This window comes from Epinephelus lanceolatus, chromosome 19 (assembly GCF_041903045.1).
Source record: "Epinephelus lanceolatus isolate andai-2023 chromosome 19, ASM4190304v1, whole genome shotgun sequence".
In the NCBI taxonomy this organism is placed as follows: domain Eukaryota; kingdom Metazoa; phylum Chordata; class Actinopteri; order Perciformes; family Serranidae; genus Epinephelus; species Epinephelus lanceolatus.
Genome location: NC_135752.1, coordinates 38,241,717 through 38,267,522, shown reverse-complemented (window position 1 = coordinate 38,267,522; position 25,806 = coordinate 38,241,717). Strand labels below are relative to the sequence as shown.

The window sequence follows — 25,806 nt, the reverse complement described above, 5'->3', positions numbered from 1 at the left end:
GAGAGAGGGAGAGACGGTGGAGGGCGGACAGATGTGATGGTGCAGCGGGCGTTACCATGACAACATTGTGTCCAGCTCTAAATTACTGGAAGTTACATGCATCGCTCATATTATGGGGGCGGTGGACACAATAACATGGACGTCCTTACGTTGTGTTTGACTTTTAGCTCTGATGAATACCAAGTTTGGAAACACTGACACGGACTCATCAGTGAGACACGCTGACTACGTGCACATGAACTCTGATATTCTGAATATGATGAGTCATGTTACACCATATCCTGTTTGGATATTCCAAATTTGGCCTTTCTCTGAATGAAGCATTTTCTGATTAAGACACGTGGGATGTGCTGATATTATTCTGGTTTTGGGAACGTTCTTTGGACGTGTACAGCACGTTCAGAGTATGTGACTCAGTTGGGGTTTATACCGCAGTTTGCGACACACGTCTTCCTGTCTGTTTACGGTCAGCTCTGTGTGTTGTCATGGGTGTGTTGTACATAAACCAACAAGCCAACAATTTGCAGAGCTCTGGCTTAGAGATGCACGTCCAAAAGAAAAGCATTTGTGGTCAGAAAGAGAAACTTACCTCAAAACTTTATGAAAGACTTGGATATTAACATTTACATGGCCAAATATCGTAGCGCTGACCTTTTCAAGAAGGTGGTTGAGTTGTGTTAACTCGGTCAGACAAGTCAGTCACTGTTGGAAAACTCTGAAAAAATCCTATTTGTTGTAAAGACGCAACATGACACAAGCAGCAGCTGTCTGACTTTTCCAAATTGTGATGTAATAAGCAACATGTTAGGGCACATTAATCGGAGTTTGCATGTAGGGCTGAAACGAATACTTCGATGACTTCTGAAATCACTTCAGTCAGGAAGACTTTAGTGGAAGAAAACTTTCAAAAATTTCCATTTGCAGTATTATATTTGGCGGCATGGCTCTGTTCTGGGGCCTCTCTGCTTTTCCTACGCCTACGCAGAAAGCCTCTCTCACACACCTACGGGGAAAGCCATAAGGCGGAAAGAGCGCGCTCTCTCCGCCTTATGGCTTTCCATGCACTGCCACACTGCCACAACTCAGGCAATAGACGCTCACCTACACTGTAAACCCCAGTTTGCTCACTCAGCTTTAAATTTTTGGAAACAGCATGCACTCAAAACAGTTTATACAACATCTGGACAACAAATTAACTCTAATTTTTTGTAACTTTTTTTTTCTCTTCTCTTGCTTTTCTCTTTTTTCTTCTCTGTCTACTCGTCTTAAACCTGGATAGATGTTACGGCAGCTTAAACCTCTGTACGATGACATTAACCAATGACCAGTGTTCAGCTTGGTGTGTCAGAGCGCTTAAAAAAACAAATGATTGCTCGGTTTTTCGATGGAATCTGATGTTTGCCGTTAAGTGAAATATTTTCTCTTAATCTTATTTTCTTGCACTTATAGCTTTTTTATAATTTGTCCACTTGTTGTCACAGTGTGTGAGCTCGCGTTGCATTTTTCTTCTATATAACCACTGAACTGACAGTTTGATGCACGACTCTTGTCTGTCGCTGGTTCCAAAATGAAAGCAGGCACAGAGTTTGAAAAATGGCAGCACGACCAGTGTAGGGGGGCGTATGAAGCATCTGAGCAGCCAGTGATAACGTTTGATGCATGAGGTTCTACTGTTGCTCCATTAGGGCCGTACGTACGCTGGAGGAGGGCAGCTGTGTACCCCTGGTTTATGCTAACCTTGCTGTGTCACATAAATTATTAAGGGACAGCTCAGCCCGGCAGAAGTGAGACCCTCAGCAGAGTCAGACCCATTATAATTCCACAGAGTGTCTGCACAGAGCGAGTCGGTCCGCTCACAGTGAACATGGGCTCTGTTTTCTCTCACTTCTCCTTTTTCTCCTCAATCTTTCTTTTCCTGTCAGCTATTCAAACCGTCTTTTCTCTTTCTGCAAATTGGCTGAAGCTCTTTTTCTCTGCACTTTATTTGGGTTTCTTTCTTTTAACAGCTTGTGTTTGTGTTTCAAACTGGAGAAGTGCCTCTCCGTGCTTTTCTGACTCATCTTTCCTCCTGTAGTTCAGATCGCTGGTCACATCGCTGCTCTTTAGTAAATTCAAGGACTCATTTTCCTAAAAAATTCCCACTGATTCCCTCGTAAGATTCCTGAAAGGAACTAATGTTGTATGGTACTAATTAACACATTAAACTCCAATAAATAATGAATCATTATTGATTTCTTATTGATAACTTCATTCTTTGTGTATGTTGAATTAATGCAGGCTGCATGCTCAGCTGACCTGCTGTGCACCGACTTAAAGATTTTCTCAGGTACGCTATCAATTAGAATTCATCAATTCTCATTAAACACTTTCTTTTTTCCCGATAATTAATACCAAATTAAACTGTCTTTTCTAGGAAACTTCTCAGGAGATGTTGGAGGGAAATTATTTGGAAAACAGGCCTGTGAAGTAAAGTGTAACTTTATATTCACTCTTTCCTCAGCTGCACGTTTTCCATGAAGCTGGAAGAGGAGAAAACACAAACATGCTTTTACTGTTGTGATACAAAAACTGTTTAATTTTATTAAGGTCAGAAAAGTTTGGTAAGACGGTAGACAACTCAACTTGCTTTGCCCCGGGGGCCACTTGTGCAAAATAACACAAGGCCAGGGGCCAGTCGCAGCAGCCACGCACAGGTCAGGTGTGTGTTTCTAAGATTTAAGGACATTTGGGGCTGAGCCCAGACCTCGGTTGGGGGCTCTTTATTTTTTATAAAGAAGCTCTATTTTGATGCTCTTTCTGCACACCGGGACTTTACTTACACTAAATGTAACAAAAAAATTCCCAATATGAATTAATTTATTGTCATTGTGAATTAGAAAAGGGTTGCAGGGCCACCTGGCACCGGATTGCGGGCCAGATTGAGTTGAGTGTCACTGCTGTAGAATTTTATTGTAACTTGTCACATCCATGAGCCACGAGCTCTGGGTAGTGACTGCAAGAATGAGATCGCGGGGAGTCAGACATCTGGAGGGAGCTCGGAGTAGAGCCGCTGCTCCTTCATGTCCAAAGGGGTCAGTTGAGGTGGTTCAGCATCTGATCAGGATCCTCCTGGGCGCCTCCTGTTAGAGGTGTTCTGAGCACGTCCCACTGGTAGGAGGCCCCGGGGCAGACCCAGAACACACTGGAGGGATTATATATCTCATCTGGCCTGGGAACACCTCGGGGTCCCACAGGAGGAGCTGGAAAGTGTTACTGAGGAGAGGGATGTCTGGGGTGCTTTGCTTGGCCTGCTGCCCCCGCGACCCGGCCCACACTTGTACTTCTCTCAGCACTGCATGAATGTACACTGGAGGCCCATCTCCTCCAGCTTGCTTACAGTACCTCAGAAACATTGGTGTTGTGTTGATGAGTGCACTGGAACAATGCTCCGAGAGAAAGAGAAAGTTTCTCTCCTGCATCCTGTTTTTACTTTAGATATCAGCTTTATTTTAGTGTTTCATGTTCGCTATCAGCTGTATTAGAAGTTGTGTGAAGTTGCTGCTCAAAAACGCCACATTTCCTTATTTTGCTGCTTCACAATAAAAGTTTCTACATAACAGAATAACGGGGGACTTTTATTTTTAAGAATCTACAGGAAATGAAATGTGTTTATCACTGAATTAGCTGAGCTTTATTAGCGGATTTTCTTCAATTAAGACAAGTGTAATAATACAGCAGGGAGGAAGAGTAAAAGCAGAAACAGCCACAGTGAGATGTTGATGACAGGCTCTTACTGCACCTCTGCAAACAGCTCACCTCCAACAGGTGAACTTCTTTTACCTGCCCTGCTGTGGAAAAACACATGCAGCAAAAATAACAGGAGACTTAAGCCTGCTGCTTTTACATGTCATCACTCAAGACAAACCATCATCAGTTAAAGACACGCCTTCAAGAAGGTAGCCATGTTGGGATGGAAATGCAAATCCCTGCTGCCAGAGCTGACGGTCCAAACCAAACCACACCAAGCCATGACTGCTGAAAAGGGGTTATGCACACGCTCTGAGGGGAGGAGGAGATCTGTCAAATCACAACAGACAGATAGAGGAGCATCAATACAAGATAACAACCAGCAGGTCAAAGTTTACGCTCATCTATTGAAGCATCTCTGCATCTGCTGGATGGACTGACTTCTTCTGTAGCTCCACAACAAGGCTGACATTTATGTTTCTGAGTGAAATGCATCAACAGCTATCAGATGGATTGCCGTGAAATTTCATGCAGACATCTGTGTCCTTTGGTCCTTTGATTCATTCGTCATTGTGACTGTGTTTGCACGCTGATGTTGGCTTTTTTTCACAGCTTTGTCTAAGTCCGCTGTAGACTCTTAGTCTTGTCGGCGTCGTTCATGCCTCAACAATCGTATGTTGGTGTGTGTGTGATTTTGATGACAGCCAAACACCAGAAAACACACACCTCAGCAGCAGACGCAGCAGCCCTCGGTTTAGTAAAGCTCCCACTGTGTTTGCACATGACAGTTGTTTTCCAGTAAAGCAGCAGAGAGGGAATAGAAGGTCATATTACCATGAGGAGGATGTTTTAAAACTGCTGACTGCATTTTTAGCTTTGGTTGTCTCTGACTGTTGTTGGTCTACTGTGCAGAAGAATGTCTTCAACTTCCTACACAGTTATAGGATCTGTTGTATTCATAAAGCTTCATAAACCTTAGAATCACTGGAGAGACGCCGCACAGTCGACTCTGTAGCTCTAAGACGCGTCATTAATACAGATCCTCTCTCCTGAGCTGCAGCAGACACGAGGAGGGTAATTTAAGGCCCTCAGCTCCTCACCTAAATTACATTACCTGCTAGATTACAGCAATTTTCCAGCTGTTCGCCTCCTCTGACCTTCATTACTGATATCACCTCCCTAAAGTCTCGAGGAGAGAGAGCTGCGTGTTCAATCTGAGCTCTCACTGTTGACCCCGAGCACCCCACTCCTGCTGTTAATAATGATTGCGATGATTTGTATTCACGTAGCGCTGTTCCTCGACCCGCAGCACATTACAATGGAGAGAATAAAAAAGCTTTTCAATCATCAGCTTGACGCCAGGATACAGTTTCTACTGTACGGCCATCCGACTGACTCAGCAGTGAGATTAAAGCTGAGTAAACTCTGCAAACAAAGATTTAAGATTTAATTTAACTGATTGAAACTACAGTGCATTCTGTACTTTATATTTTGAGCAACAGTTTGCAACTGAAGTGTTAATCATAGTTTTGATGTTTGGCTGAAACAAACAGTAGACGCACATTTTGACTGATTATTTGTACCTGAAAGCACCTGCTCCTACAGCTCCAGCTGGATGAGGACATTTAACTGGCCTACTGTCCTTGTCCCAGTATACAAGCACGGGAGGGGAATCCATTTATTGAGCCAAGTATGTGCGACTCCTCTACGATAGGTGGAGATATGCCCCCTTTCAGCTTGTTAGTATTGGACCTTTTTCCTGTTGACCTATTACGCCACAGACCAAACAATGGACAAACAAGTTAGCTACGGTTAGCTAGCTGCTAACTGCTACCATGGTGGACAACTTTACAGCTCTGTACATTTGGTCCGTCCAAAAAGTCACGGCTCTGGATGTAGATTTCTCCATGTTGTTACCGGCTTCTTCTTCTCTTACACATTTAATGCTATTGGACTTCCGGGTCAAAGCCTGTGGAGCATGCTCAGAGCGCCTCAGCCAGTTTGGGTCTGATTGACTGTATACATGCAGGAGTCACATGATCTGGGTGTGTTAGTCCAACTTTGAGAAATTTGATTTCAGTCAGACTAACATGTTTACATGTGTTTTAAAAGTTTGGTTTTAGTCTAACTAACACGTTGTTTCTTTTATTCCACAAATAAATTTTGCAGCTTACTCAGTCAGTGCAAACAAGGGTTGCCTCCTTCGTCTGGCTCAAAGCCAAAGTGTTGCCATATTGGCGCATTCTTTGATTTCTTCGAGACTAAATTGTCCGCCATTATCGCCTCCTCGTCACTGTTAAACAAACTGCAGGCTACAGTAGAGGCCTCGACGCATGTGCATTACACCCCCTAGCTCAGTCCCTGCCCCACCCCACCCCCTCTCTCTCTTCGGAGTACTGAACCGAATTGGTATTACCGAGAACCGACCCAACCCTACCTTAGACCCTAAGAGGCCTCAAAGAGCCCCAGGTTCACTCTGTTGTAATAGATAGGGATACACAGATCTGGAGTCTAAGTTTTGCAAACCCTGCACTCACAAAGCTCAGTACCAGAACCAACCTGTTACCCGTAATTACCTCCAGGTCAAGTTAATATAAGTCCCATGACCTGACCCGTGATTAAACACCCTGTTTTGTGTAATATACCGTCCCATTCTCACGTGCAAAGCACTCGCTCAGTCACCTTCCACTTATTGTTGATGTAGTGGACTTGAACTTGCTTTTATATAGCGCCTTTCAAATCTTTCCGAGGCTACCGTTTTGGGTTCAGTGGTGACTGAACCGCCAACCTTCTGATTAGACGATCTGCTCTGCCTCCTGTGCCACCACTTCCCATTAAGTAATGATGTAATGCACGAAGATAGCCAATTTTGCATAAGTTATCTGTCCACATATGCAAAGTAACTGCCCTGCTGCTATCAGTCAGCTTTGGAAAGTAGTTTTTCGAATGTCCTCTGCATTGGAGGAACTGGGGTCTCGCTAAGAGTTAAGAGCCAAGAGAACGTATTTGAACAAACACTGATCAAATCCATTGATTATAGTTGAAGTGTAGGTGTTGTTTTACACATGAATAAGATGGATGACTGAAAAATATGGCTGCTGAGGTGTTTTTATTTTTTATTTATTAATAAATTGACCATAAAATGGCTGTAATACGTCAAGGAAATTGGTAAAAATAGCCATCAAAATTTCCTGGAGCCGAAGGTGATGTCCTCAAATAGTTTTGTCCAAACAACAGTATTATCAATGTTGAATCCACAGTGATATAAAACCTAAGAAAAGCAGCACATTTTGCACCTTTATAAGACAGACACAGAGTGCATTTGACATTTTCCTCAAAAAAATGAATAACTTGTTTCATCACTGTTTAATCGGCTCTCCTGAAACTTAAAGGTAGATGATTTGGCTCCTGTATCCTGGAGGAGTTTAACATATTTTACCAGCCATATAAGCACTGGACAACCCTGACGGGGTAAATGGCGAGCCTCTTAAGAAGATGTTTTTAAACTGTAATCCACGACTTCCTCTTAATGCACAGCCCAGTCTTACGGGATCTGTGGGGTTGAACCATCGGCTGATGTGGCGAAAGAAACCTCTGATTTCACCTCCTCTATGCAGTGAGTCTGAACTCCTCAGTAAAAATTAAACACTTAATAGAGTTTGGATTATTTAGCACAGAAGGAGAGGAGAGAAGAAGAAGAAGAGGCAAAGTGAGCTGGAAGATGTGACTCAAATAATTTATTTAAGGATTTAAAGAAAAGCAGATTCTTCTTTATTTCTCCATATGGCAGCTTTTTTCTCTCCAGCTCATCACTTTGCCTCCGCTGCATCATCCATCCAGCGCTGTGAGGTCGGACAACACCCCGAATCAGAGACAGGAGCGCTGTGTAAGGGTCTCAGGGGTTTAATTTGAAGTTAAAGGAAAGGAGGGAGGATATGTGTCAGGCCAGCAGGGCAGGAGGAGGTTGGACTTGCTGCTGAATCATCGTCCAACCCCACGTTTAACAAGAGAGCAGGGCCAGAGGGGTTCAGTTTGAGTTACTTACTAAAATGTTGCTACGTTTATCTACAGTAGACCGCCTGATACACCTGTCAGTGTCAAGATTTTATATATGCAGTTTATAGCGGCCAACTTAGCATTAAAATTCTTTGTAATTTTTCAAATGAGGGGGCCTCTATTGGAGACAGATGACAAATGAAGCTCCAGCGAAAGTTCCGTCAGGAAGACAATACTTTTCATGCTAAGGCTGTAGTTTTTCTGCCTCACCCTAGCTGTCAACTGATCTTTTACCAAGCCCCGCTCCTTTGTGATGGTCCAACAAGCTGTCAGAGTAAGCATGGAGCCCACACTGTAACTAACTGCACTCCCTGAATAAATATGATCATATTTTTGGAGAAGTGAAAGAGTGATGTCAGAGAGCAGCAGACAGAGGGGTCTACAGTCTGTGTTTGAAGGATATATCCAGGATGTCAAACTGACTCAGCAGCAACAACAGGTTAAAAAGACAAAGATAGTTTGAAGCTAAAGCCGAACTACAGGCTACAGATCACAGTGTAAAAGTGAACCACAACATCACTGCTGATCGCCACACAAGACAATGAATATAAAGGGAAACTTTGCTGATATTGAACCAGCTGTGTGGCATCACAGTGTGTGCAGATGAACAGTGTTTGGCTTGGTTTGGGACGTCAAACAACGTTCATCTGCACACACTGCGATGACACACAGCTGGTTGAATATCAGCAAAGTTTCCCTGCTTCCCTTCACTGGTTCCTGTACAGCAGGGTCGGTCTTTAGCCCCTTTTACACTGCCAGATTTTCTGCGAATGTTGGGCCGTTTTGCCGGCAAGCTGCGAGCGTTTAGACACACAGAGCCGGACTGGCGATTTGATCCGAGGTGCCCAATTTTCCTCCTCGTAGGGTAGACATATTGGTGGAACCCTTTTAGTTTAAACAGACCGAGGCGGCCCTCCACAACGGGAGGAGCTGTTGATGACTTGTGGGAGGAGCTGTTGATGACGCTGCACGTGCGAGCCACTGGCGGTGGATAAACAGGAAACAGCTGATAGCAGGAATTAGCAAGCAGCTAGTAGCAAGAGGGAAACACAAACCTGACAGACACTGTAAAGATGAGCAACTGGGGAGACAAGGAATTGCGCGCCCTCCTTGTCCTCGCAAACGAAGAGGCCATTAACCGTCAGATGACGGGGACGGTGAAGAACGGGCCGACTTACGAGAGAATCACCGAAGGACTGACCAGCCGCGGCTTCCCTCCCACGTCACTGTTTACGTCACACGCTGAGCTACACGTTTTGTTACTTGCTCACGCCCCCCATTGCCCCGAAAAAGGCACATTCTGTATAAACAAAAGTAGGTAGGCGGCATTTTGCTGCACTCCCCGATTTTGTTTTTATACTGCCAATGCTGAAAAAAGACTGATTGGGCTTTCCTGCTAATTTGCACAATTCACTGTTATAATCATTAAAAAGCAGCCTACTTACTTATTTTGGATAGAAACACAAATATTAAGTTAAAAAAAAGGATCAAATCAACAAAATCTTCAATACTGTGGTGATTTATTCATCTCGCATTGTGCCTGATTTTTAGTGGATCGTAACATACCAAGTATGGAACTCATCTGCAGATGCTCCTGTTCAAAATGAGACCAAACTTTTCTGTGGATGTTTTTTAGCCAAAGAAAAGGCCAAAATGTGGAATGCAACGGATGGTAAGGCTTGCTGTTTGCACCCTGTACCAACCAGTTAAGAAGAGTGACGCGTTGGCAGTCGATGACGGTATAAAACAGTCAGTCAGTAAAACAGGTTTTTTTTTAAACAAGCGCAAATAACCACAAACACAAGGACTTCTATACTTATGTAATAAATAGCCCAGTGTTACCTGCGTGTGACTTAACTCTCTGCTGACGGTGAATTTTTGGATAGTATTTTGAATGTTTCCACATTTATCGTTTACATCCCACGCCGCTGACAATTTACTGTCTAGCAGTCGCAGACACTTTCAGTACCCTATCATTTCATATCATATGAATCAGCTGATTTCATTCATGGTTCTGATGATGTCACTCATAATAAACGCCCCGCCCTTTTTCACATGAGCTGGCTGAACTAGTCTGGTTATCCAGGCAATGTTAGGGTTTGTCAAGCCAGATAACAAAAAGATATCCTGGGCGAGTTGAACTGGAAGAGGCCTCTGCTGAGCTGAGCTGCTGTCCCTAAGCAATGATTGTTTTTGTTAACAGTTCATATTTTCCTAAAAATAGAATAGAATTAACCATAAATCAAAGATAGGGCAGAACAGCTGAGTGCTCCTTGTAGAAAGGATAGAAGTAGAACATTATTTAAACGGAAAGGAAGAAAACTTGTCTTTGCTTGATGAATAAAAAGTAAAAATGTTTTGTAAATGTCACCTCAGTGTTTGGAGTTCATTATTGTTTACATCATTAGTTATCATAAAGTTCATGTCTCTGTCGAGGAAATCAAATTACAGTAGAGAGCATTTGTATTACTTTATTTCTCTTGGAAAACACAATAATTATTTAGATGTATATGATGGAGGTTTACTCATCCTAACTAAACCTCCACCTGTGAAATAAGGTAACAAAATGCAAAACAACAAAATGATTTTTTAAATGTTTGATGAATTTCAGCTATGTCTCCCCTCCTCACTCTGTCCTGTCGTCTCTCTGCCGCCCTGCAGAAAAAGAGCAGAGAAGAGAGCTGTGGCGAGGGCAGTGGCGTGGAGATCCTGGAGAACAAGCCTTACGAGGACGGCCCCGGCGGCTCGGGTCAGTACACGCACAAAGTCTACCACATCGGCAAACACATCCCGTCCTGGTTCTGTGCCATCCTGCCTCAAGCTGCCCTGCGCGTGGAGGAGGAGTCCTGGAACGCCTACCCCTACACACGCACCCGGTGAGACCTCCACACTGAGCGAGGGAAATGACTCATCACACGTGTAGTAAAAATGATGGATGGTCGTTTGGACATGAAGATATTAAAACAGTGCTTATCATCCCTGTGCTGAAACATTTGTTAAACCTATATCACACAAAGTGATTTTAGGCGGGTGGAATTATTTAAAGTCCAAAGCCCGAACTCTCAGTGATAAAACAATTTTAATGGTTTTTATTTTATGGCTTCTAGATTCATAAGAATATAAATTGATGAAATAACACTCAGCCGATTTTGCTGATGGAGCCGTGTTTTTTTATTTGGAACAATTTCAGCTGAATAATCAACTTTTTTTTATTTCCTCTGCACAACTTAATTTGTGGATTAATAGAGCAGATTGTCACAGCTGGGTGGATTCCTTCAAGGATTTCACTTTTGTTACCAGGAACTGCCAAAGTGATGGAGGAAGGTGCTTTGGGCTCATAAATCCAGACTTCTCTTTTTTCATCCAGTACGATTTTATTGAATTTTTTACAGAATTGCATTAACAGTCGAATCCACATCTTCCTTTTCCTCCCTTCCTCCACCCATCAACCTCCACCTACCCACATCATAATAATGATGATCAAAAGTAAATGAATTAGGAAATAAAAATATACAGAAACAAAATTGAATAAGACAAATAATAATGATAAAATAAATAACAATAATAATAAAAAATTAAATGAAATAAAAAAGAAAAAAATAATAATTGAATGGCCAAAATAAAATGGAAATTATAATGATTATAATAATGTAAAAAAATAAATAGAAGTGACAATAATAGTCAATAAGTAGATACATAAATAAATGAAATAATAACAAATAAATGATAAAACAATAATGATAATAATAATCATAAACAAATTGAAAAACAGAAATAATTAAATAAGATAAAATAATAAAAAGAAAATTATAAAAAATAAATTAAATACAATATCAATAATAATAATAATAATAATAATGATAAATGAAAAAGAAATAATGATAATAATAGTAAATAAAAAAATGCTAAAAATGAAATCGAAATTCCAATAAGATAAATAATGTAATAAATTATATAGACTAATTTTAAATAAAATAAAATAACAATAAAAAATAAATCAAATAATATAGAAAGAGTAATATAAAATAAATCAATAAATGAAATCAAATAAATTAGAAATGATGATAACAAAAAATGAATAAATAAAATAGAAATAATAGAAACACTTGTGTTTGGAAAACACGTGAATAACTCTTTGTCCTGTTCGTCAGGTACACCTGTCCCTTCGTAGAGAAGTTCTCTATAGACATCGAAACGTATTATAAACCAGATACTGGAAATCAAGTGGATGTCTTCAATATGTCCTCTGCTGAGAAGAGACAGAGGACTGTAGGTAAGTCCTTCATCGTGCACACAAAAACACACACACACACACTCTCTGCCACCCAGAGTGGACTCCTGTTTAATGGTGAGCAGGATCAGGACTCAGGATACAGACTGAGGGAGTGTAAGAGCTCATGTTGAGCCTCTGAATATTAAAATTCACCGGGGTGCAGAGAAAAATGTGCAGACACATTCCCTGCAGGGAGCTGTTACATAAAACTCTCTCACGCACACACACACACACACACACACACACACACACACACACACACACCTTTAGAGACAGGTGTTCAGTCAGTACGTGGTGACATCTGTCCTGCTCACACCTGCTGCTCACATCTGCTTCAGTTTTGCTTTGATTTATATGATTCATAATGACTTTTCTCCCCTTCAGACCCCATAGACATCGTAAAGGACTACATCCCTCCTCACGAGTACCTGGTGGAAGAAGACCCCAAACTTTACCAGTCAGTCAAAACCAAACGGGGTCCGCTGTCCGACGACTGGATCGAGGAGATCAACCAGAATCCCGGTGAAAGCCCTGTCATGTGTGCCTACAAGCTCTGCAAAGTGGAGTTCAGATACTGGGGCATGCAGTCCAAGATCGAGCGCTTCATACACGACGTGGGTAGGTATGGCAGATGGTGTGTGTGTGTGTGTGTGTCCTTGAGAGTATGTGCAGTCTTTACAAGTCACCTTTCAGGCAGTTTCTTCCCTTTTCTCTTTCTTTTTATCTGTGAATCGACATCGAGCTGAGGTATTTTTACTAAGTCAGACACTTCGAAAATCTCCTCTTGCAGAATAAAACCAAGCACATTTGTCGGTTGCACCACAACCTGAAAACTCCCTATGTTGCCGGTTGGCCACTCTAAAGCTGGTTGCGGTTGCTTGGCTAACAGCAGAATCAAGGCCTGGGGCAGCCTGTATCCACTAAGGAGTGTATTGTCATCGTCAAGGTCTGCCATGCGACTCTTAAAGTCCATTCTCACTGAGGGAAGCTCGGCATGGTATGGCATGTCTAAACTGATAAGGAAATGCAAATTAGTGCAGCATGGATTGACTCTAATAATAGTAATAGTAATAATAATAATAATAATAGTACATTTTATTTAAAGGCGCCTTTCAAGGCACTCAGGGTCACCTTACAGAAAGTGACAGACAGTTAAATTTAAAAGGGGTAAAGGACACACCAACATCAACAGTAAAAATGTGAAATCTGCAGCAGAGCAATGGCAATTAAGTGGAATAGGCCTGTTTAAAAAGGTGGGTTTTCAGGGGGGATTTTAAAGTGGATAGTGAGTCAATGTTCTTGATGTCGGGAGGGAGGGAGGGAGTTCCAGAGGCGGGGGTAGAGCGGCTGAAGCCTCTGGACCTCATGGTGGACGGACGGGCAGAGGGCACAATGAGGCTGATGCAAGAGGCCGACCTGAGTGACCGGGAGGGAGTGCTGATGTGGAGGAGGTCAGAGAGGTATGCGGGAGCGAGGTTCTGGATGGCCTAGAAAGTGTGGAGCAGAATTTTAAAGTCCATGTGGTATTTGACTGGAAGCCAGTGAAGTTGTTCTAGGATGGGTGTGATATGATTGATGGATGGAGTTCTGGTGATGATACGGGCGGCCGGGTTCTGGACCAATTGGAGCTTATGGATGGCTTTGTGGGGGAGGCCAAAGAGAAGGGAGTTGCAGTAATCCAGGTGGGATGTGACTAGGGATGGGAATTAATAGGATTTTATTGATATCAATGCCATTATCGATTCTGCTTATCGATCCGATTCTTCATCGATTCCCTTATCGATTCCTCCTGTGAATTTTCAGTGTAGAAAAAGTAGACCTTACAGGTTTTTGGTGTCAACAACATGAATTTTATTGAGTTTCTATTCTAAACAAGAGATAAGTGCTAAGTAAGTAAGTAAACAAAATATGAAATTGGTCCACTGCTATCATCTAAAATGGAACAAATGAAAGAATATTTGCACAGCATTTGTTTTCATCTACGTCAGATAACGTTACAGAATCTGTTAGTGTTGTCACGGTACCAAAATTGGGACCCACGGTACGATACCAGTGAAAGTATCACGGTTCTGAGTAGTATCACGACACCACAGCGAAAATGAGGCAGATGTGCCTTTTGTCATTTATAAAAAGATAAATCACTTTTCTATAATACATCAATGATATTTCAATGGAATAAATTACTTATTGACTTATTCATACTTCAAAAACAGCATCAATAAGTGATTAACATAGGGGGGATCAAAATAAAATAAATAAATAAAATAAAAATCAACCAGCCACCCTCCTCCCCTGACAAGTTAAGAACAGTCCCTTCATAAGTAAAGAACAGTCCCTAAAGTGCGGTGAGGTTTGTGGGCCGTGAACGGCTTGTTTCTCCTCTGACACGTCATATACCTGTGTGCCGCCATGGCTCGGCTGTTCAGGTACTTTTGGGCAGTCATGACACCAACTTATTCACCTGGAGCCGGGCTTCTCGGTCGCCGGTAAGCCTTTATCTTGCGCTGCGGAGCACTATGGCCGCCATATTTGACAGGAATACATATTCCTGTCTGTGACCCCCGTTCAACCCACAACCGGCAGGTTTCGCCTTTCGTTTCTGTTGCTGGTTGAAATCTGTACTTGCACAGCATGCTGAATGATTTCTTTTGCCCGCACAAAACTATATTTAGTCGCAAATGCGAGTAACGTTAAAATGCTCGCACAGTAGAGCCCTGTAGTGGAAAACAAATCACTGTAGCATTGGTGGTGTTTCCGCCCTTGCATGTAATTACGGTGCTGCATAAATTGCACGTCATGCTGTTGTGATGAGTGAATTTCATGGGTCTTTTTTGGTGAAGTGAAGCCAAGCTTTCAACCGCTTCTGTCTCTCCACCATTACGTCTTCTTTGTTGTTGAACGTACTGCTGACTGACGAGTGTGATGTGCGTCATTGACGTAAAGATTTGGCGTAATGAAAAAAATCGATAAGGGAATCGATAAGCATAATGGCTAATGATGTCGAGGAATTGAAGCAGTTGGAACTGGTTCTTGACAGGAACCGGTTCTCGATTCCCATCCCTAGATGTAACCAGAGTGTGGACCAGGATGTCAGCGCTGTTGAGGGTGAGGGACGGACGGAGACAGTTAATATTACGTAGATGGAAATAGGCTGACCAGGTAATGTTATTGATGTGGGTTTGGAATGACAGAGTGCTGTCAAGGACGACACCCAGACTCTTAACCTGAGTGGAGGGGGATACAGAGGAGTTGTCAATGGTGATGGAGAAACTGGGAGTATTAGTGAGGGTGGATTTAGAGCCAACGAGGAGAACCTCGGTTTTGTCACTGTCGAGTTTAAGGAGATTTGAAAAAAACAGGATTTGATTTCCTGTAAACAGTCACAGAGGGAGGAGGGCGGGAAGGTGGAGGTGGGTTTGGTGGAAAGGTAGAGCTGAGTGTCGTCTGCGTAACAGTGGAAATGGATATTGTATTTACGGAATATATGACCAAGAGGGAGGAGATAGATGATAAACAGGATGGGACCGAGGACAGAGCCTTGGGGAACACCTGAGGAGAGGGGAGGTGGTTGGGATGTGAAGGTTTTTAACTGAATGAACTGAGTGCAGCCAGAGAGATATGATTTGAACCAGTCCAGGGGAGTGTCAGATATACCAATAGATGTTAGCCTCTGTGCTTCCAAAAATGACCCATATTATTTTTCAGCTTCTGTTCTGCCACCTCCCTGTTGAGACCCATGTGCAACTTACACACTCTGGATTTTACATAAAGCTTCTTTAAGATTTTGGGAAGTTAGGGTGCTTGTGTGATACACTTTTTCTATCTTAAGTTAGGGTAGGAGCATTGACGAAGGACCTGTTCATCTGTAATGACTTTTTTCCTAAATAGGTCCTAACCCTAATTACCAAACAGTTCAGATAGGATCTGGAAGTGAAGAAGTTCCTGATCTCTTTAATGATAAACCACTGATTAATGAAAACTGTATGATAAAGAGCGGAGCGAGAGACGAGGGGTAGATACGGAAGAAGAAAAGAAGAAGGTGAGTGTGAGGAATAGTGAGAAGACAGGTAAAACAAATAAATAAAATACTAAAGATACCTTAAAGAGCGTGTTGGAGAGGCGCAGAGAAGAAGTCTGGCTCCCTGAGATAACAGAACAGACTGGATTAATTTCCTGCCGGTGTTTCTGTTCCTCTGCTGTGATTTAAGACTGTTTATACACAGAGTCTCTCAGCTCGCTCCCTCGCAGCATTTACTTCCAGGCTAATGAAGCAGCAGCTGCTCTATCTTCATGGCATTCTCACTCCGCTCTAATCAACAGATCTGCAGCCATGAATGTATTTTCTTTTGGTCCCTGTTGCATCCACTGCTTCTTCAAAACACATGCTTTATAGAAGTTTTCCTTTGTTTTTATCTCATATCACGTGCAGCTGTTTACTGGGAGTCTACTCTAACATATTCACCACATCTCATCATCAACATTAAACCTGATTAAACCAGTTCTAACATAGTGTCTTTATTATAAATGGTGCTGGGAGGGTCTCTGGGTCGTATAACACAGAACCTCTCAAGCTTTATTAATGCGTCTGTGGTTATTTCCACTGGATATTAATTTAATAGCTTCTCTGTTTGCTAATTTTGGCGTTTATTACCAGGCTGGATGTTTTAATCATGATCTGCTCAGAGGGTTCAGCGTTTATAACCAGCTGCTGCTTGTTTAGTTCATCAAGAGAAAGACCGATAAAAATTAAATCTCCTCTGATGGATCACCGTTCAGTCTCGTTTAGAGGATCCAGGGGTTTCTACAGTCTGTTGTTTGTATCTGGGATGTATTTTCAGATATAAATAAGGCTTGTTTGATGTCATTAAGATCAAGATTTGTTTTGCACGGGAGACCTGAGTGCAGCAGAAGAATTATGTGTCAGGATGATACCAAATATATTTGTCAAATCTGTTTGTCAGAGCGAATGATTATCACATTTCCCCTCTAAAGCATTGACTCCCAACTGGTCCAGATTTCTCCTTAGTCATTAGTTTAAAGGGGAACTAACTTTTTTTTTCAACCTGGGCCCTATTTTCCAATCTACTTTTGTCTAAATGAGTGATTTAGATTTAAGATTTAATATATTCAGCATCATACTTGTGTTTGGCCACGTCAATCGAGCTAGTTTGCTGTCTCTGTCAAGTAGCTGTCTGATAGTCACTCACTCTACAGCAGGAAATGGCACTTCAAAATAAAAACTCTGTGCTGGAAATTCACTGTACTTCAAAATAAAGTGTGTTTTTTACAAAGTTGATACGTTCCCAAGTCACTTGTGGTCCATTCAGAATGGACCCATGACCCACTTTTGGGCCGCGACCCACCAGTTGGGAACCACTGCTTTAAAATTATACTCAGGAGTATTTAAATTAAAAATAGCACAACAGAGGAAATGGCTTATAATGATCACAGTTTTTATCACCATATGTGGATCAAAAATTTGGGACATGAAAAATACATTTAAAAAAAAAGAAACAGAAAAATGCAAATTTACTTGCAGAAAAAAGGTAAATTATGAATAAACAAACATGATAATAATACTCTGATTTAAACAATAGTGATAATGACAAATATAACATATTACGAATAATTTATTTCCCGTGTGAAATTAATAGGGTATATGTTCTTCTCCTAACCAATAATAAAGTGAATGAATGAATGAAACTTTGTCATTATACAAAACATGTACAATGAAATTGTGTTGGCTTCTGTCTATATAAATAAATAAATAAATAAATAAAAACATTTAAGAAAAGGCACACATTGAAAACAATACAAGACATCCCTGAGAAGTTAAGAGCAGCAGTGTTAAAGTGTCAGTGCAACAAGTACCAATTAAAGTGCAATGTGTAATAAATAATGAGTAAGAGAATGAATTATAAAAAAATAAGAAATAAATTAAATAATTATAAAATATATAAATAAAATCAATAAATAAAAGAAAAAGAAAAGTGCTTCTTGGTGGTAGAAAATGTTAAAAATTGAAGTGGTTAAGATTACCTATTCATAAGTCTTTGTGGCTTGAAATAAAAGATGAAGCAGGTGGCTGCACTAAAATTATAAAAAATTTAATTTGATTTTAGAAAATATTTGAAACAAGTCAAAAAATCAGGTTGGAATATTCTTACATATTTTATTGACACTTAACAAAGAAGAAACAAGAAAGAAACCTAATTTAATTTTAATTTTAACAATAAAATAAACATTTCAGTCTGTTAGTTTTTATATATTTCTATTTTTATTTTATATAATTCTACTGCAGAATTATCTCTCAATTTTCTACCAATGAATTCAGTGTTAGCGCAATAAAAACAGACATTTAGGTCACATTTCTAATGAATTATTCATCATTATAATGTGTAATTTGCTTTAAACAGATTTCCCTTTCTTTTGGTCCGGTTGAGGAACAGCAGACTTCCCTGCTCATGTCTGAAATCAAATCTACACCTTTGCTCAGGACCTTAAACTGATGGTCTTAACTGTGAATCTCTGACAAAAATTATGTATTTGTCAACCATAATAATCCACTTTAGTTGTTTGATGTCACAGAAATATGATTTGTTCTTCTCTTAAACACCCATAAATCCTTGTTGCTGTCCCTCCAGGTCTGCGCAAAGTGATGGTTCGAGCCCACCGGCAGGCGTGGTGCTGGCAGGACGAGTGGTACGGCCTGACCATCGAGGACATCAGGCAGCTGGAGCTGGAGACCCAGCTGGCTTTAGCTAAGAAGATGGCCCAGTACAGCCTGAATGAAGAGGGGGGAACAGAGACCAATGGCTCCTCCGTCAGCCAGGACCAGGAGCAGGAAGCTGAGGCTGTGGGATCGGCTGCAGAGGCCGAAGGAGGAGGAGGAGGGAAGCTGGGAGATTCACTGGAGACACGAGGGGAGCTCACTAAGCAGTGGTCGACATCCTCGAGATCCTCCAACAGGTCGTCAAAGAGAGGCGGTGAGGACGAGCCTCAGCTTTTCATCATTCATTTATATATTAAGTATAAATACAGGGTAATTTCTATAAGATTAAAGGGACAATTCAGATGTTTTAAAGTGGCGTTGTAAGAGGTACTTATCCACAGTCAATGTATTGCCTCCAGCAGTTGGTGTTCAGCAAACCCCCAGTTTGGCAGGAGGCAGGAGTACCATCACTGAAGCAAAGCAATGTACTGCACGTGTTTTAGGCCCCTAAACAAATCAATATCAGTGTTTTCACCACTTTACCTTGCTGTCAGACAGCCCAAGAGCTACTCTTCAGTTGGTTGGTTGTGTGTGTTATTGTGTGACTTTGGTGAATCCAAACTAACCCTTTAAAACACCAAAGTTGCACAATAACACACACAAACTAACCAGTTCAAGAGGTGGTAGACCAACAGCTCCTGTGCTCAGTGAGGTAAAATTACTGTTTTTGTCAATGGAGTCTGGCTTTGAAGAGAGAGTGATATAACTGCTTCAGTTCCCTGCCAGAAATCACAGTCTGATGGCAACGTAAAGCAGTTAAAATATCCTAAATACAGCGTACACTTAAAGGCCCAGTGTGTAGGATTTAGGGCAATGCATCGGCAGAAGTAGACTAGACTTAAATAAGTATGTTTTTTTAGTGTTTAATCACCCTAGAATTAACTGTATATCTACATAGGGAGCAGGTTCTTGTCCACAAAGTCCACCATGTTGCACCGCCATGTTTCTACAGTAGCCCAGAACGGACAAACCAAACACTGGCTCTAGATAGGACCATTTGCTTTTCTGCCACCATAGCAGCCCCTCTACAATCAGCCAAACAGTGTTGGAAAAACACTGATTTTTAACTTGGAACTGCTTTTTTTAGTGTTTTTACTGTTTTAAATCACTTTGTTGGTTTGTTTTGGAGAAGAAGAGACGTCTGCAGATAATTCGGCTCCCAGTAAAAACACTGAACATAGAAAACTGAAATTCTGGTGGGGAGTTCAAGCTTGGCACATGGGATAAGTTTCAGTTGGTCGCAATCTGCAATCCTCATCACTAGATGCCACTAAATTCTACACACTGCTCCTTTAAACTGATACTGATATTTTTAAGTCAGCTATAATTAGTTTTACTGTTGCCCCCGTCCACAGCAGTACATTGTTTAGCCTTTGTGGCAGTACTCCTGTCTGCTTCTCCAAACTGGGACATGCTGACTGCCATCTTCTGTAGGTAATACACTGACTATGGATAAGTACCTCTTACAACCCTGCTTCAAAAAACTTAAACGATCCCTTTAACATCACAACCTCCTGTTGTGTTGTTTATGTTTACAGGAAGTCCGTCTCACCAGAGCATTTCAGAGTGGAGGATGCAGAGCATCGCCCGAGACTCAGAGGACAGTACAGACGACGAGTTCTTTGATGCACATGGTAAAATCATCACTTTCTGCACGATACATTACATTGTTAGAACTAAGGTTATAAAGGGTTTAAATTTCCAGATTTCACAAGGGAAGTTAAGCTCAGGATTTTTTCACACTTTCAATATAAAAACGAAATTATACATTATTATTTGAGGGGAAAACATGTACATAAAAAAGCAATACTTCGTCTCGCTACATTTTTATGTTCAAAGTATACCTAAGGTTGCAAGAGTCTGTTGGTTTTCAGAAATTTGCCAATGGAAATTACACTCAGAAATTTTGGAAAACAACGTAAAATCTGACATGGAGAGGATGTGGAGGCCTGAAGTTTTTATTTCAAGAGAAATCTGTTATTTTGGAGCAAGGTCATCAGGATTTTTAGTTATCATTGCTCAATGAAAGTTCAATAAAATGTTAAAAGTTAATTAAAGTTCAACTCAACTACACTGCAGATTTTTTCTTATCTCTGGTGGAAGGGTTTACAATTATGTCTGCTTATGATGGTTAAGGTTTGTCGCTACCTGCACACAGAATGACACTGTAAACACAGTCTGAGGAAATAACCCCAATATTCCCATTTTATTCCCTCTAATTCCCCTGAAAACTTTCCACCTTGAATATTCTGGGAGGTTACAACCCTCCTTACACTAAATTATAAACAGCTTGTGTTCCAGAGCCATAAATGATATCTCAGTGGTGCCTCCTGCTACGTTCTGGCTTCACAGCACACAAACATGATCTTGATTGAGTAATTCACTCGTATCATTTCCTCAGCGTGGCTCCGTGTCTTTGGGCTGATGAATATTAGTTTCATCCTTGGTCCTGTTGTGTTTGCTTTATGTTTTCATTTAGCCTCTTAACTCAAGTGCATTTCTGTTAAATTAATGCTGAGAAACATTTAATAGTAAATGTATCAGACCTGCAAATTTATAGAGAATAAATTGTATGTAGTTATTTTAGATACACCAAATGAACAATAAGTGGTTTGCCTTTCAAAATAGCTGCTAGAAACAGTCAATTCATTTTAAAATTAAGCACATTTAAAAACAACGTATGCCAGGGGATAAACAGTCCTGTGAGGCAGTTTAAATTGTTGGGTTTAAATTGATTCTGGTCAGATTGATTTGACCTGATTTAGGCGTCACAGGTTATTTATGTTTGACATCTTCTGTGTGTCTTACAGAGGACTTTTCTGACAACGAGGATATGTTTGCAAAGGAGATCACCAAGTGGAGCTCCAACGATCTGATGGACAAGATAGAAACAAATGAGGTGGATGAAGCACAAGGTAGGTTGACTCATTCAAACATAGCTAACGTTCACTTTAAAGGACTCATTGCCCATTTTCACCATATCTGATCTTTCTGCCTAGACTGCTCACAGTCATGTTTGACGTGACCCATATCTGACATCAGTGTGTGCATTTGGAGAAAAGAATTACTGACAATGTGGAGCAGGCTCCATCTCCCAAATGATCACCATAGATGGAAGGGCCGATGAGTCATTCTGCATAATGATTAGCTATGTGCTTCTGTTTGGGAGAATGTGTAGGGTATTTTTGGAGAACTTCGTTTTGGAGCAATCACCGTTTTCGGGATAACAGGCTGTTGTACAAATGGGCTTTCTGTCCACTTGCTCTATTAGCAGAGGTGTGGGTGTGGCCGGGAGAGGAGTCAGGAATGTTCGAGCAGTGATATTGAGGGTTTGGTGGAGGAATAGTTCCTCTAAACCTTAGAATGTCCCAGGCTGCATTCAGATATCTCTGTCAGCACCTCATGACAATGCTGGCATAACATGTAGGCAAGTTGTCCCTGTCAGAAAGCATCTGGCATGTGAAATCTATTGGCTGGTGAGTGGGGAGGCTCAAAGGCCCTAAACAGATTTCAGAGAACTAGCGGTGACGGAAGCCCTGAGCTGCGTCCCCTGACGTCCCCTGACGTCCCCTGTGTCTCAGCCAAAAAGATTCACATGATCACACTACAAAGACTTCAGCTGATGGCCAACAAAATATTTACATTCTGCACCTGCATGAGAGGAGATAACGTTTCACACCAACAGATGGCGGTAGTCTGTAATCATCATTCAAAAAGGGAAACTGGAAGACCGTCTTGACACTAGTTAGCCAGTTAGCACATCAACAACACAATCTAATGTTGAAAGAACAAATTATAATTTATGGTGCACCAGTGAACAACAGCACAAACCATCAAGAAACATTTCTACTAAAGAGCTCAATGGCTAAAGAGAAATAATCTTTACTTATGTAACAAGCTTGTTTTGGTCTCACTCCCTCTCGACTTTAGCCGTTTGTTTACTTTCCTCACTTCGGTTTTTCTTTTTGTGTGCTGAGCTGAACTGCCAAGTAGACTGATTTCAATCACTGATGGGCTCTGAGAGGCTCAGAAGCTAATTCAACATGCTGAATCAGTGAAAAACAATCTGACTAGCACTGACTAGCGCCAACAAGGGCCAAGAGAGCGGGACACACAGCAGTGACAGGGGCCATGAATGCTCACCGACAGCCCAACATTGACTGACAGCCGACTGTCAGCTCGGTGTGTTAGGGCCTTCATGCAGCAGTAGGACAGTCACAGCAGCCTTCTGTGTTTCACTGTGTTTCAATGGTAGACTCCGACACTGTAAAGTATCTGGGCATTTAAGTATGACGTGGAAAAGCCATGGCTGTATGGGTAAAACACACAGGAATTCTGATAAAACCGTCCATATAGCCGCCACATGGTCAGTGATCGGATATGTATCGGATTAAGATGACATATGGAAGTGGCCCAGATCTGATTAGAAAAATCTGGGATCAGATCTGGGCGACATTTGCTTGTAATATGAACGAAGCTTATACTCATATCTTTTTCCTTTAGATAGAATATGGCTCCCATATGGTCGCATCAGATCCAGTACTGAGAAACAGGACCACAGGTCTTACATTTATGTCATCTTTTATTTAATTAAAATTTCAGTGACTGAATTCATGTTTCCACAGAAACTTTATACCAGGAGTCGGGCGGCGAGTACACATCGATGAGTAATGAGGAGAGGCAGATGGAGGTACAGTTTCTTCCCATTTCTCTCATTTCATTCATGTCTCCCTCTCTCTTTTACTAACACTCTTAATTAAATAGCTTATAGATAACACTCCGCCTCCTAAATTAGCTTTCAGTCACCCTGACAGTGTAGTGAAATTAGGATCCACTCTCTGCTGCACCCATTAGATGAGTTTAATTTCACCAGAGGTAAAAGATTAAGGACCCACACGGACCACTTTACACCTGCCGCTGCACTGACACCATTAAAGCAGGGCTCTAACGATTCTACAGGTTACACCGGGTGAGTTTGTATAAATGCTGTTTGTTCTTGCTCTTGTGTTCAGTGCCGTGTCTCAAAAAGGCAGAGACATCAATCCATCAGAAAACTGAATGTAAGTCTGAGTCCTGCAGCCAGTAGAGCGTGAATGGCATGGTTGTAGAGCAGAGTTCTTCCAGTAGAACAGAGTAGAAGTAGACTTTAGACACTTTAGAAACAGAGTATAGACACATCATAGATAAAAGAACATCAGTATAGATTACATCTTGAACTCACTATTTCTTGGCTCCAAGTAGCTGCCACTAACCTGGACGAATCCTTGATACAGTAACCTGCACAAATCCTTCCAACCTGTACGAATCCTTCCAACCTGCACAAATCCTTGATACAGTAACCTGCACAAATCCTTCCAACCTGTACGAATCCTTCCAACCTGTACGAATCCTTCCAACCTGTACGAATCCTTCATACAGCAACCTGCACAAATCCTTCCAACCTGTATGAATCCTTCATACAGCAACCTGCACAAATCCTTCCAACCTGTATGAATCCTTCATACAGTAACCTGCACAAATCCTTCCAACCTGTATGAATCCTTCATACAGTAACCTGCACAAATCCTTCCAACCTGTATGAATCCTTCATACAGTAACCTGCACAAATCCTTCCAACCTGTACGAATCCTTCCAACCTGTACGAATCCTTCATACAGCAACCTGCACAAATCCCTCCAACCTGTATGAATCCTTCATACAGTAACCTGCACAAATCCTTCCAACCTGTACGAATCCTTCCAACCTGTACGAATCCTTCATACAGCAACCTGCACAAATCCTTCCAACCTGTATGAATCCTTCATACAGTAACCTGCACAAATCCTTCCAACCTGCACAAATCCTTGATACAGTAACCTGCACAAATCCTTCCAACCTGTACGAATCCTTCCAACCTGTACGAATCCTTCATACAGCAACCTGCACAAATCCCTCCAACCTGTATGAATCCTTCATATAGCAACCTGTACGAATCCTTCCAACCTGTACGAATCCTTCATACAGTAACCTGCACAAATCCTTCCAACCTGTACGAATCCTTCCAACCTGTACGAATCCTTCCAACCCGTACGAATCCTTCATATAGCAACCTGTACGAATCCTTCCAACCTGTACGAATCCTTCATACAGTAACCTGCACAAATCCTTCCAAACTGTACGAATCCTTCATACAGCAACCTGTACGAATCTTTCATATAGCAACCTGTACGAATCTTTCATACAGCAACCTGTACGAATCTTTCATACAGCAACCTGTATGAATCCTTCCAACCTGTACGAATCCTTCATACAGCAACCTGTATGAATCCTTCCAACCTGTACGAATCCTTCATACAGCAACCTGTATGAATCCTTCCAAACTGTACGAATCCTTCATACAGTAACCTGCACAAATCCTTCCAAACTGTACGAATCCTTCATACAGCAACCTGTATGAATCCTTCCAACCTGTACGAATCCTTCATACAGCAACCTGTATGAATCCTTCCAATCTGTACGAATCCTTCATACAGCAACCTGTATGAATCCTTCCAACCCGTACGAATCCTTCATACAGTAACCTGCACAAATCCTTCCAAACTGTACGAATCCTTCATACAGCAACCTGTACGAATCTTTCATATAGCAACCTGTATGAATCTTTCATACAGCAACCTGTACGAATCCTTCATACAGTAACCTGTATGAATCCTTCCAACCCGTACGAATCCTTCATACAGCAACCTGTACGAATCCTTCCAACCTGTACGAATCCTTCATACAGCAACCTGAACGAATCCTTCATATAGTAACCCGTACGGATCCTTCCAACCTGTACGAATCCTTCATACAGTAACCTGAACGAATCCTTCATATAGTAACCCGTACGGATCCTTCCAACCTGTACGAATCCTTCATACAGTAACCTGTACGAATCCTTCCAACCTGTATGAATCCTTCATACAGCAACCTGAACGAATCCTTCCAACCTGAACGAATC

At 41.5% G+C, this 25,806-nt stretch overlaps 1 protein-coding gene across 1 annotated transcript in view; it reads left to right on the top strand.

The window, feature by feature from the left end:
* pitpnm2 (phosphatidylinositol transfer protein, membrane-associated 2) overlaps positions 1-25,806 on the top strand; it is a 62,106-nt gene that overhangs the window by 15,978 nt on the left and 20,322 nt on the right. The window contains exons 3-9 of the mRNA XM_078162253.1: positions 10,444-10,658; positions 11,934-12,055; positions 12,440-12,673; positions 18,700-19,041; positions 20,366-20,461; positions 21,638-21,742; positions 23,453-23,517. Of these exons, the coding sequence (XP_078018379.1) occupies positions 10,444-10,658; positions 11,934-12,055; positions 12,440-12,673; positions 18,700-19,041; positions 20,366-20,461; positions 21,638-21,742; positions 23,453-23,517 (1,179 nt within the window). The remainder of the gene's footprint in view (positions 1-10,443; positions 10,659-11,933; positions 12,056-12,439; positions 12,674-18,699; positions 19,042-20,365; positions 20,462-21,637; positions 21,743-23,452; positions 23,518-25,806) is intronic.